Source organism: Homarus americanus, unplaced genomic scaffold (assembly GCF_018991925.1).
Source record: "Homarus americanus isolate GMGI-L3 unplaced genomic scaffold, GMGI_Hamer_2.0 scaffold57980, whole genome shotgun sequence".
Lineage (NCBI taxonomy): Eukaryota > Metazoa > Arthropoda > Malacostraca > Decapoda > Nephropidae > Homarus > Homarus americanus.
Window position 1 is genome coordinate 930086 of NW_024716703.1, and position 13239 is coordinate 943324.

General features: G+C 47.2%; 1 protein-coding gene across 49 annotated transcripts in view; it reads left to right on the plus strand.

Annotated features, from left to right (window-relative positions):
• The window catches only part of LOC121858215 (microtubule-actin cross-linking factor 1-like), a 252430-nt gene that overhangs the window by 191906 nt on the left and 47285 nt on the right, over positions 1-13239 (plus strand). For all 49 annotated transcript variants that reach the window (XM_042354490.1, XM_042354493.1, XM_042354492.1 and 46 more), the window contains one exon: positions 296-402. In XM_042354490.1, the coding sequence (XP_042210424.1) occupies positions 296-402 (107 nt within the window). The remainder of the gene's footprint in view (positions 1-295; positions 403-13239) is intronic.

Sequence of the window (13239 nt, forward strand, 5' to 3'; positions counted from 1 at the left end):
CGTGTGTGTGTGCGTTCGCGTGCGTGCGTGCGCAGCATTACTGGTTTTATGTGTATGTATGTGCTTATATACCGATAAGGTGAGTGTGTTAGTCTCAGTTTGTAAAGAGATGAATAAGTTAATAGACAACTGACGTAAACTTACAAGTGCACGTCTATAAAAGGTCAAGTGAGTGGCGGGAGACGTGTGCGGTGAGTGACGGGGAGGGAGGGGAAGGTATGCCCTTTTAAGGTCACGTGTGTATGTAAACATTAAGCAGTGTGAGTAACTCATTGTTGTTCCTCTCCTCCCGCAGGCGTCGGTGGTGCAGATCAACGACTCGGCTGAGGCTCTCCTCACCTCCGCCTCCAACGCCAGGGTCGCCAAGAAGATTGAGACCAAGCTCAGGGAACTCAACACCAAGTGAGTACAGTACAGTCTCTCCCACTCTTGTTGTGTCTTCGTGGGTGTCTCTATATTCTGCCTCTAGTATATCATTGTTTTCTATCAAGCTCAACCGCTCTTCTAAGACGTATAAGCAAGTACACTACAGTTTCGAGACGTTCAGCCAAGTACACCACTATTTTATGGCGTTCATTCAAGTACACTGCTGTTCTTAGACCGCCATACAGGGACACTAATGATTAGAGTTTACCAGAGAAAACTTAGATTTGTTTTTGTATTTCATGCTGATTTGCATAGGTTTGCTGTTCCTGTTGTTTGCTGGCATAACGTGCGTTTCACTTTCCGCGTGGGTGACTGTACAGGTGCACAGAGAGAGCTTGTCGATGGTGTCACAGGTGGGCAGTATCACCTGTGTGAGGCGTGGAACAGCTGGGCTAGGCTGCTCTTGCACACACCTCGTCATAGGTATTTTTAGTCGCAGATGATGAACAGCCACGAGAGTTTAGGGTGTCTCCTTAGAGTGAGGGGGACCAGGAGGTCCCATCACCACTAGTTGTTGTCTCCCCCGGGGGCTACAACCACGGCCCTCGCCTCCCAAGACTGTCCCGCCGCTGGTTACCATTGATAGGTAGTGAAGGCTGGGATTGCGTCATACTGACCTATAGGATAAATAGGAAAAAATCTCTTACCATACGCCGGCTTATCAAATAATTTTATGGAATTGTTTATAGGTTTTTTATTGTGGAGTTATCAAGGGACAATGATTTTCATGCATGGCACATCAGCTCTTTTGTCAAAAACTTACAAACTTCATTACGTCGAAGGGGAAGGTCGACTAAACATATAAATCGAGCAATAGTAAACATACCACGATATGGAGGCGCGTTATGGAGGCTGTATATCAGTAACACGATGCTGAAGCGTTTGTCACATAATATTGGCCGGGAGTGACAGATGAAGTGTCGCGGCTTGACAAGTGCATTTACGTAACTGGTTCAGGGATCTGTCGCGGCCTGAAGCTGTCGCCTCACCACAGATGTTATCATTATCTTGGGTTATATGAAGGGTTAGGGATTGAGCTGGCGAGAACATGTAGGGAGTGTATGGTCGGTGGTGGTGGTGGTGGTGGTTGTGTGCCGTACAGTGTGGCCGTGTACATCACAAAATGGCCGTGTACAATACAGCACGCTGGTGGTGGTGTATACATGACCAAACTTCCTGACTAGATACTGTTATCCTCAACTCTTGGCCGTGACTGCTCTTGTCCACCGACTGTTGAACCATCCCGGAGTTGTTTGGTTTTCCTGGTGTAATCTACTCCCGCTATTGTGCCTCACACGTCCATTGAGTTGTACACGGTAGCAGGTTAATGGGTGACGCGGAGGAGCACCATCTGTAACACACACACACACACACACACACCTCGAAGCTTTTTGGTGTACGTTGTAGGCGTGGGATCGAGTACACCTGTAAATTATTGAATACCAGGAAGTTTTATCAGATACTTTGATACAAATTCTCTACAAGCTGACTGTAAGAGAACCCGTACACCAAGTATACAATCCCCATCATGACCCTTCACTAATTAAAGTAACCTGGGCATAATGTAAAATACCTGCCAGTACAGTTTTAATTTCCTCTGCACTAAAATTCCAATCCTTCAGATGTGTTCATAAAAGTATTCACAAATATTCATGAAAACAATGGATTTTGTTGAATATGAATACTCGTAGTCATAAAATGCCTTGAATACTGAACACGAATACCCCAGGCCTGTGTATGAGGGCTTTCCACATCCTAGAGAGTGACTGTGGTGTGGAGGATGAGGGTTGAGGGCCAGAATCAACAATATCACATCCCACACTGTTTATATCCTTTTGGCCATACTGTATACATGGAAACATAGTCGACCCTGAACCACCCGAGCAGCCCAATCGACCCTTACTCTCCCTTGGTTAATTTCCTTATTTAACCCACCTTAAGCTTTCTGACTCGCCCTCACTCAGTCAATGGGTGTGGGTGTTTTACCAGTCAATCCATAGGTCTGTTTACCTTATCTGGCATCCTTCATCCAGCCCCTCGCTCCTCCCTCCTCCCTCATCTGCCCAACTCGCTAGACCACTCGCCTCCCACCCCGGTACACTAATGACTAGCCTTGTCCTCCCCCGTCACCCAGCAGGTGTACTCATACCTGTACTTGACTCTGTAGTTCTTTGATATTCATTTAGTATTATTGATAAAGAAATAATATCCCTTAACTTCAAGATCATATGAGTGGATGTTAGTTGAGTATCACGAGACTTCAAAATATGTAACGAAAAGGAAGAGAGATTTTTCAGTGGGTGTAAACAGCGTGTAGGGCGGGAGATGGTAGGAGTAAGTACAGTGTGGAGTGGATTCCCCAGCTGCCAGGCCACGTGTCCCTCCTTCACCCTCAGTCCTCACCTCGCATTTGTTACATTCCTCCACTACCCACGATACTAGAAAAACGACGTTGATAGTACCAGCTGTTAGGGGGTTTGTAAAGAGGGGGGGGGGGCTGGTATTCTAGCTAACCCTCTACCCTATCCTACCACACTATCACTACTGCACCACACTACCGCCACTGTTCTCGTGCTATTTACTGATCAGTGTTCATCTAGACACAAAGCTGGATATGTGGTTCATTCTTACCCTGAGCTGATGAATTTGTCGCCGTCGTAATGTAATTGAATTTTTAAAGTAAGATCGTCCCCAATGCTAAATATTGCAGGTGTTTTTGTTTTCTTTTGTCTTGTTTCCCTTAAGAATGAAATACCAAGACGTGTTTTGATGTCTCCTCCATAAAGCGGGTGTAAGCACCATGAGGTCTGGGTGTGGCCGCGAGGTACACCACCACCTGACCTAAATTTTACATCACCTCGTCAAAAATTCCTGCCCTGCCGCCACCAGTCAGGCCTGGGATCACCAAGACTCATATTCTGTATCAGTAATATTGTGATAAACGGGGGGTGAGGAAGGCCCTAGTGGGGTGGTTGTAACTTGGTGTATAGTAGCTAGGGCCAGTTAGCCAACCGGGCAGTATTGTGGACACAGCTGGTCTTGCTGAGTGGTTTGTTGCACGTGTTGACAGCTTGGGGGGGTAGCGTGCTCACACCTCCGGGGCCGTTGTTGTATACACTCATGTGACGGGGAAGGGGATGGTCTTTGGAGATATGACAAGTAATGAGTTTAGACGACGGGAGGACTAGTGTGTTAGAGACCATTATAGTGGTCATGTGTGTTCCTGTTTAAGTCGGATGGTTCTCAGGAGAACCTTTTTCCATCTCTACCCAGGTGCTGATGTTTTGCCTGGGGGGGGGGGGCGCAGGCAGGTTGAAGATTGGTGTGTGACTAGTCATGTGAGTTGGTACTCTAATACAGTCCATGATAATATAATCAAACGAGTGAGCCAGTCAGCAGACACCAACACCTTCCCCACATCCTGGGTGTGTACTCAGTAAGTGTGGGCAGGAGAGACCACGGGGTGTCAGGACGTGGTCAGTGACGCCAATTTATCTCCTGACTAAGTGTAATGCAACCACAGGACTATAATTAATCTGGTTTCTTAGAGGCTACCTCGCTCATTGGTGAAGACCGCTGTTGTACTTTGTCGGCGACCTCGTTGTTCAGCTGGTTCCTCTCCTCAGGTCTTCCGGGAGTGTGATCACAGTGCTCTAGTTATGGTTTACTTACCAATAAATCCTCGCGTTGTTAAGTGTCGTGTAGTGAAGTATTAGTAAAGTGACTGATCACTACAACAGATATGACATTTAGCCACAAGTACCCATAGAAAAACGTAATATAATTTGGCGAATTTAGAGACTGATTGAAAAAAAAAACATAATTTACAGTCCAGATTTGATTCAGTATTGTAGAAAGTAACTCGACACAACACACCTCTGTCCAGTCAATTAGGTCAGGCATGATGGGGAAAATTAACCTCTACCCTCGTCCGGGGACGTTGGGGGGGGATTTACCCTGACGGGCCGGGAAACATTCCAGAAAACAAGAAGACCTTCACAAGGTGATTGACTTAGTGGGTGTGGTAAGGTGACGTTGGGAGTGAAGCGGCCATGGGTACCCTCCCTCCCCTTTACTGAAATTCATGCATAATTTAATCTTCAGTGATATATATCGGCCAGTACAGTATCGTGTTTACACTGTTCTGTGTTAAGTGGGTGTGAGGTAAGGCAAGGCAGACGGATCTCACAAGTTTGGCGAGTATGAGACTGTGTGGTCGTGCGGGTACTGTGGAGGTGTGCACACGCTGGTGGTGCACCGCTTCCACCACGCTGTAACACACTGATCGGGTATCATTCATAACCCGGATAACGTATGTTGGTGGGTGAAGAGGATGGAGGAAGGGTACTGGCAAATGTGTTGTGGTGGTGAAGGTTGCTGTGTTTATAGTGGTCACCACAACTCCAGTATTTTGCCACAGGGGACAGGCGGGGCTATGGGACGGGGGAATGGGTTAGTTAGGAACATTATTTTAGTGGTGGTCATGAGCGCTGGGCTGTGAGTGACAAGGGAGGAAAAGTCACCTGATACTCTAGCGTAGGACGAGGTCTGGTGTGTGTGTGTGTGTGGGGGGGGGCACGAAGCAGCGGTGTATTGGGACGTTTTATGTCACCGTAGCGAAGGTCACGGGTGGATAGGTATGGTGTGGGCAGAACGGGTAGATGTGCAGGTGGGTGGGACGAGCAGGTAGGCATGTGGGTGGAGTGAAGGTGGGTGGGACGGAGAGATATGCAGGTAAGTATACGGGCGTGGGTTGAGAGACGGTATGCGGGTAGGTTGGCGGGCGTGGGTGGAAGAACGATTGGGTGTAAGGAAGCTGGGTGGATGCAAGGCTGTATGGACAGGACAGGACAGGGGAGGGGGAGATTGGGACTGTGCCCGGGGAGCGACATTGCGACACAAGGTATTGAGCCTTGATGAGACACCTGGGCTCCACGCGTCATGCTGCTTAAACTCCCAAAACTGTCTAATATATCGTACATGGATGAAGCAATAATAACAATCGGTAGACTCAACTTGACGATTTTCAAAAGCTCTGACATGTCCGGAGAACTGATGATGCAACCGGTACACACATTGAATTGTCCCTCTCTTCCTGGAACCACCTGGGCTGCTGTGTCTGTAGGAGTTATGAGAGTTAAGTTTAGTATTGGTGAGACTTGAAGGTTCATGTGATGTGGTTGAAGGGGGGGTTGGTGTAGTGTATCAGCCACTATTACCGGTATTAATTAAGAAGTCACTGACACACTCCCTCCATTACCCGCCGTCACGTTGGACACACTTGCCGCCGATACGTTCAGTGCTTCAGTTTTCAAAGCTCAAGACGTGTTCCCTGGCTTTTGATGTGTGGCCTCGACTGGTGCGCCAGGTGATGCTATCAACCAAGCGTCGAGGGGCGGGCGTCATAGACTAGAGGTGTGGCCTGCCTCTCACTAACCAAGTGTACAGGTGTGGCCGGCCTCTCACTAACCAAGTGTACAGGTGTGGTCTGCCTCTCACTAACCAAGTGTACAGGTGTGGCCGGCCTCTCACTAACCAAGTGTACAGGTGTGGCCGGCCTCTCACTAACCAAGTGTACAGGTGTGGCGCGGAATGTGGACCACTGAGAGTATGTGAGAGGAGAGACAGGTGAGCCCCGGCGGCCCAGGCAGACAACATAGGCTGCACCTCCTGGCCACACCTGTACTTCACTGGGTTACCTTCGCAAGATAATTGACTTACCTGACCTTGTGCTAATGAGTCTCCCACGGCTGGCTTGACAGATAACAAGTAATAATCGTAATGGGTCAGATTATTATTGAGGACACTTCCACCGCAGAGGCATTTGCTGTCGACTGGTTCGTTCCTGCCAGCATTATTCCTTGTGCCGAAACGAACTGTTTTATTTTGCTGGAGCGCTCGAGTCATCAGGAGAAAACTAATTTGTTCTTCCTCGACAAATTTGTATGAAGACAATAGCAACAAGTTGTCGTTTGTAAAATAATGTCAGTCAAGACATAAACCGCGAACCTTAGTGACCTTATTTTTCTTCGTGAGCTTCGGGTGTGTGAAGGAGGGCGGTAGAGGAGGCTGTGTAATGTGAGGGTGGAGGTGATGTACCCACAACAGGATCACCCCCTCCGTAAAGTCTCAGCCCACACACAGAATTAGTATGATGATAATTGTTTGCATTAATAGTGTTACTGCTCGTGATAGCTGCAGGTGTGGCGGTACCCTTTTTTAGAAGGAGAATTGAAAACTAATGAGTGCGTACTTGTGAAAAGAAAACAGACCACTTAGTTTTAATGAGTTGCACTTAGTAATTGGAACTTTTTATTGAGCGCCCCCGTGTTGGTATCGCTCTTTCCAAGGTTAAATACATTGGGTATATTGTGTTGTCCAGACGCTGCCATGTTTGGTATGGTAATATACTGCATACGTTCACTGGGAGGGTGAGGCTGTGGTGCAGGTGACGGCTGTGTAACACTAGGCTTTCGTAGCTGCCCTTCACCCTTCCCTGCCATAAACGTTTTATCATTCATGTGTTGAGAGTGAGGCTGGTGTTGTAGACTCTACAACACCAGCACTGTAGAGGACCTTCTGCTGGTACTATTGTCCTCAGCTCCCGTCCAGACAACAGTGTATTGGTGAGCGGCCTTGGCCCGGAGGCACAGACGAGCCGACCTTGTGTTGCTCAAGCCTACACCCGTTTTTAGCGGATATTGAAGACTTTTTGTCCGTCGAAAGCATACGAATGTGAGTCCTTAATTGACGTGTGAGCGTGGGCTTGTGTGGAGTGTGCTGGGATGAGGCACACCAAGGACCAAACTTAAGTGATGACAGCGGGTGAGTGGAGCCCATAGGCTGGTGTCTGCAGTGGGAAGGTAATTAAGCCACGGCGGTGTAGTGTTATGCGGCGACCGTGACCTTGCCCCGGCCAGGAAGGTGTGGTGGGTGTTGCTAGCTCGTTCTCAGTTCCTTATTGCTTCTTTTATGGGGCGGTATACGTTGGTTTCACAGTGTAAGAGCTGACATGCTTTCGAGACATTTGATATATACAATATTTGTGGTGGTATGTGGGTATATGGTCCTCCAGCTGGTGGCCGAGGTATTTTACCAAAGGGGAACATGAATGAAAACATGTTTGCGCCATTTCTGGTTGCTTGCCACTTGTAGGGTTCACACGAAGGTCATCACCATGTTCTCCATCTCTTCTTGTAATGCCAGCATCCTGTTTGTTTTTTTACTTGTCTGCCAGTCTTTAAAGACGACTTTCTACAAGTGTGGCACTTAAGCCACTTGGTAACCAGAACAATCGCCGCCTTTCTTCCCTCTCAGTTGATTATTATTCATAGTTGGACTTTTATTTTTATTTTGGTGTTTACTAGTGGCAGGTGTTGCCAGGTTTATCGTGCTGCTGTACACAACACTAGACCCGCCTCGGCCTACCACTACCACATTTACATACACTATCATTATAACATTGTGTGTTTCCCGCGAGCGTGGATGATGAGGGATGGTCTGGGTCATGGTGGGTGGAGCCGAGGAGTCAAGGACACTGTTGGGTGTGGAGGAGGAGGGGGGGGGGGTACGATGCCTCCTACAGTCCGACCTCTTCATTACTGTCTTGACATGTGACGTTGCTTCACCCCCGAGCTTACCACCACACTGCCTCCTCTTGCAAGCGTTTGACCCCGCCCCTCCTTCCTCTCTCCCCTCCTGCCGCTAGTGAAGGTCTTGGTGGGAATTATTCAAGACGGAGGACTAGTAGTTCTTCATCATCCACGGACCGTGATACTTGGCTTTGTTGCGCAGTTTACATTTCAATAACATAATGACCGTCAGTTGTACCGTCGCGTGTGGTCTCTCTCTCTCTCCATCATCCAGTGATCTGGTAGGTCTCACACCCCGTACCTCCCGCCACTCCTCTTGCCTCACTACCTTCCTATTTTAGTCCTCTCCCTTCCCTTGTTCCGTGAGGTCATTCACACACCGTCTAGGGTCTATAGATAAATCATAACTACTTCAACTCTCGTGTGTGTTTCTTTAGTACGGTACAATCACTCGGTCGTCTACTGCCCCACGTCTACCTCTCCTGTTGTAGTAGAATTTCAAAACCTGGAAACACGTTATGGGTCACACTTTATCCGGCCTGTTTCGGAGAGTCATTTTGCGCAGCACTGGCAAGGAGGCTGAAGTAGGTATTTATCGGAAGGTCTCGCGCGTGTGTGGGGACGGTAATGCTTGTTGGGGCAGCCACCAGGAGACTCGTAGTATTACCTTGACCCATATGCGCCGCTGCTTTTCCTAACCCTCCCTACAGATGGTGTGACGACCAGTGTGGGGATGGAGTGGTATATCGGACCCCCTGGCTATACCTACTACCACCAGGCCCCTACTCTGCTGGCTGGTGCACATAATACCTTGTAGGATGTGTTACTGCGAGGCGGGAGTGTCGCAGCCGGGCAGCCCGAGGTCAACTCATGCTTACACACTTGGGAAAAACTGGTTTAAACTTTATGAGATAGGCAGAAGGCATTTCCTGTTTGAATTGAGATCTTATTGGAAGAATGTGCCAAGGGAGAGCTGTAGGAGTTGTACTAGAACGCCCGGACACCCATTACCCCTCCCTCTCTCTCTCTCTCTCTCCCTCTCCCTCTCTCCCCTGACAGGAGGTGGGGGTGATAAGCAACAGGTTCACACTCCTCCGGGCCAGGTCAAGGAAACAAATGAAGTTCATCCCCGTAGTCTTAACAGCGTCCCTGGCTTGACGTACACGTTTATTTACCTTCTTCTGCACCAAGACCTTCACCACCCGTTTACATTGACACACGTTCGCTCGCCACACTCACTTGCCTACACCATTAAGACGGCGCCCACGTCCCTGCTGCAGCACCAACCCACCTACATTACCTTGCCACCTATGACTCCTCCCTCTACCATGGCTACACCCAGTTCCACCCCCTATATACCACCGTCTCCACCCACAGCCACTGTCATCGGCTACAGCACCGTCCAGAACGCCCATTGTATCATCAAACATTTCACAAGACTCGGTACTACTTCACTATTCTGTCGTTTGTCATGATTTACCTGGCAGCCACAAGTGTTTACATTGGCGGTTAAACAATACAACTTGACGTGGAATATCTCTACGTATTTTGTTGGTGAGGGAGAACCTTGTCCGTAGTTTATTGTCGAGAGAATTTAGTAAGTGGATCAGGATGAGGTGCGCTGGAGGCTGTGTCTTGAGAATCTGAAGGACACCGTCTCTACTCTTCTCGTCTACCTACTCGAATAACAAAACGATATTATCTAACCAATTTTGTGTTGTTTGTATATGTTGATTTTTAGCTGATTTATGGTGAAATAACAACGTAAGCGGAGATGAAGACAGTTAATGTGTTTGAGGCAAAGGTTGGGTAAACACCACAGTTTGTAGTTGTTACCGATGTAGTGTTAGTAAGGTCTTCTCCGCTACAGCTATCATCACCGCTAAAAACACTGACATTTTTAAAGCCCAATATACTCGTTATTATGACGTCGTCCGCCTCCCACACACCACCTTGTATTATTCATGGTTGGTACACACGAGCTGTTTCATTATCCTCTGCATTGGTAAATTGACTTATCCAGCCCAAGTCTTGTTAACCAAGGACGCCGCCGAGGCAACACTGGCCTGGTCACGCTGGTCATCACATTCATCCTCGAGTAAGAGTTTCAAGTAGTGACCCAAGCAGGCGCGTGTACCTGTTGGCAAGGGTAGTCTTGGGGAGGAATCTGTGTGTCTTAGGCTCTAAAAATCAGTGTCATTCCAAAAAAAAGGGTTGAAGCCCCTGAACTTAAACACTTGAATATTTATGTGTCTTTAAGTTCAGGAGGTTGAGAGTTGACACGGTGTTTGGCTTCTCAGGTCCATGGGCACACGATTAACCTCTCCTTTACACACACACACACACACACACAACTTTGACTATTTTTACTTGAAAGAATGAACAATAGGAGAGATTATTATCATTACGTTGGAGAGACATTCAGCGAGGATGGCATTATCGCTGTCGCCCTGAAGAGCAGGACAGCCCCTGTGCTATATTAAGACCAAGGCATCGATCACTCTTGGCGTTAACGCTTGGTGGTAATTGGTCAGACTAAACTCTAGGGGGACGTAGACTTTCAACAATGGATCACCTTAATATATGTTCCCTGGGTGCTGCTGTGGGGTGTGTGCTCTCGTGGGGTGTCCTTGGCCTAGTCATTCACGGTGTTTGGTTGATGATGTTGTATCAGTGTTCCTGTGTCCTGAAACAATAAAACCTCTCTCAGCTCAGCCTCATAGCTCCAAGCAAAAGCTAGCCAATGTGTTTAAAAGGAAAATCTGTTTTTGTTTTATGAGTATGCTTGTTATCATTTTATGATTGATGGAATTTAGATTGGGACAGTTAACAGCGTCGTGTGATATTTATGGCGTCAGCGTTAGTTTTTGTGTTGTTAAACCTGTCTGCCGGACAAGACCATCATCATAAAGTGGAAGTTTTCTCATTATCAGGAGTTCACTTAAACGACTTTACGGTTTTCACATATAAAACCATGTACCGTGCAGTGTGAAGACAAGTACGAAGAAATATAATTAATTTACGATTTTTTGTTTACTTCATCCTCCTCTTGCTCCCGACCCGTACTAAAAAAAAAATAATAATAATAATCGAAGTTTTGATAAAATGGCCCATAAGCGGCAGTTCCTGTAAAACTGGAAACAATGAGACGTGAGGTGAGGAGGTTGTGAAGGCTGTAGGAGTAATCTATCTCCATTTGGCCTCCCGACAAACGAACACATCACCTCGCCAAGCACCCAACTTATGTTCTTATGTACAGCCGCCAGTAAAACTGTCAAAGTGCAGAATCACACAACCTTGAGGAAGTGTAAGTAAACAGCATTGTGTACTGTGTAGTAGATGGTGTCAAGTCACTCAAGATATTATAGTACCAAAAGTGCTGGCATCATAAATTTGAACAGACCCGAGTGTGGTATAGCAGCGTCATGGGTGTTGAAGGTGTGGGTGGGTGGGTGGGTCGGGCGCCCACGCATCATGACCAAGTCGACCTTTCGGTGGCCGGAGGTTGAGGTGTGTGTGGGTGGCTCACTAATCCACCACGAGTCTTGACATCTTCCGTGGACCATAACGTTTGCTCCCACTCTTACCCTTGATGTGTGTGTGCGTGTCCCCTGCCACTGCACTTAAGTAGAGGGCAGACAACATAAACTTCCATAACGTGGGGGATGACTGGGGTCAAATACATAAAAGTGCCGGGAGAAATCTGAGGTTATTTGTTTAGCGTAATGAAGAACCTTGGTGTCGTGTATATTAAGTATCGTGTGTCCTTGTATGCTCTCACCTGTAAGTTTTTTGCTGACTAGTCACACATATTACTCATTATAGGCGGTAAAGATGTTTGTGGCAGGACCCCCTCCCTCGCGCACCAATAACCAAACATAGGCATAACTGAGCCGGCAAGATGCGCTCTGCAAGGTTAGTGGGAGTGGAGGACATGGCCAGGCACAGCCAATCACCATCATGATTCACGCCCCCTGACCTTTGTTGAGGTGGCCAGGTCAGCGGACCGTGGGCGTTTAGATGACAGGAGATGACTTCGCGCATGAGAATTGATGTCTGACCTTTTCAAAATTCGTGTCAGGTTTGCAACTTTACTGGCACCCTGTTGATCATCCCCCCAGGAAGATGTGTAAGGGTTAAAGTAGCTTCAGGAAGGTTTACCAATCTGAGAGTGTAATGGAAGTAAACACACAGACTAGGTACCTTAACCTTGGGAACTGATTCTCTCAAATATGTACCGCTAATTATAGTACTGAAACTGAGGAGACAAAATACTACCAAGTTGTCGCCCGCACCACCACTTCCATGCCCACACTACTTCTACGCCCACACAACGACCTCGACCGCCTCCACATGTCCTCGTAGCACCGCCATAAAGTTGTACCAGCAAGATGGAGTACTGGGCAAAAAATAAGATTTTTGTTGCTTGGAAAATCGAGGCATGAATCTCGGTTTATTGATGATGTAAATGAAGAAGTCTTGGCGGGGCTGCGGCGTTGATTAGTGTTGCTCATAATGTTGTGTGATAAGTTGCCTCGAGTTTTATTTCACACACACACACACACACACACACACACACACACACACACACGGTAACTTCCTCAATATCTTTAATGTCATCCCTGGGAGAAGATATCCTTGACCATTGTGCCGTGAAATAATTAATTGGGATGTTCGTTGAATAATTCACCATGGACTGTCGGTGGTAAGCTACTGCTGGTCACATGATGATTAATACATTGATAGTGGAGCGTAAAACAAAGAACCTAAAACAGGGATAAATAGATGATGGTGTGTTGCTACTCTTGCCACCTCGCGATCAGCTGCCACTGTTGACGCTCGCCAGTCGCCTCGCATCCTGCACTGACCCTCGTCTACCTCTCCTGTACAACAACTTCCTTAATATGCTATAGAGGAATGTTTAAAGTAGATTACAAGTATAAAAATAATGGAATGAGGGTGTGTGGCAATGGTTGTTGTAACTACATAGCCGAAGTTTATATTCATTGCAAGAGCAGAAAAGGTGGCGAAAGATGTCTTAGAGAACCGACTCAGTGTGGTTTATTTGGAGAAGATTGCTTAATTATAGCACAAAATCAGATTTACTAAAGAAAAAAAATATATCGCGCTTTTTGACACCGACAAAAAAAGGAGATATATTTTTATAGCATTTGACAACAAATAGCCTGTGTGTGTTTATATCTGTTCATTAGGAACCTTA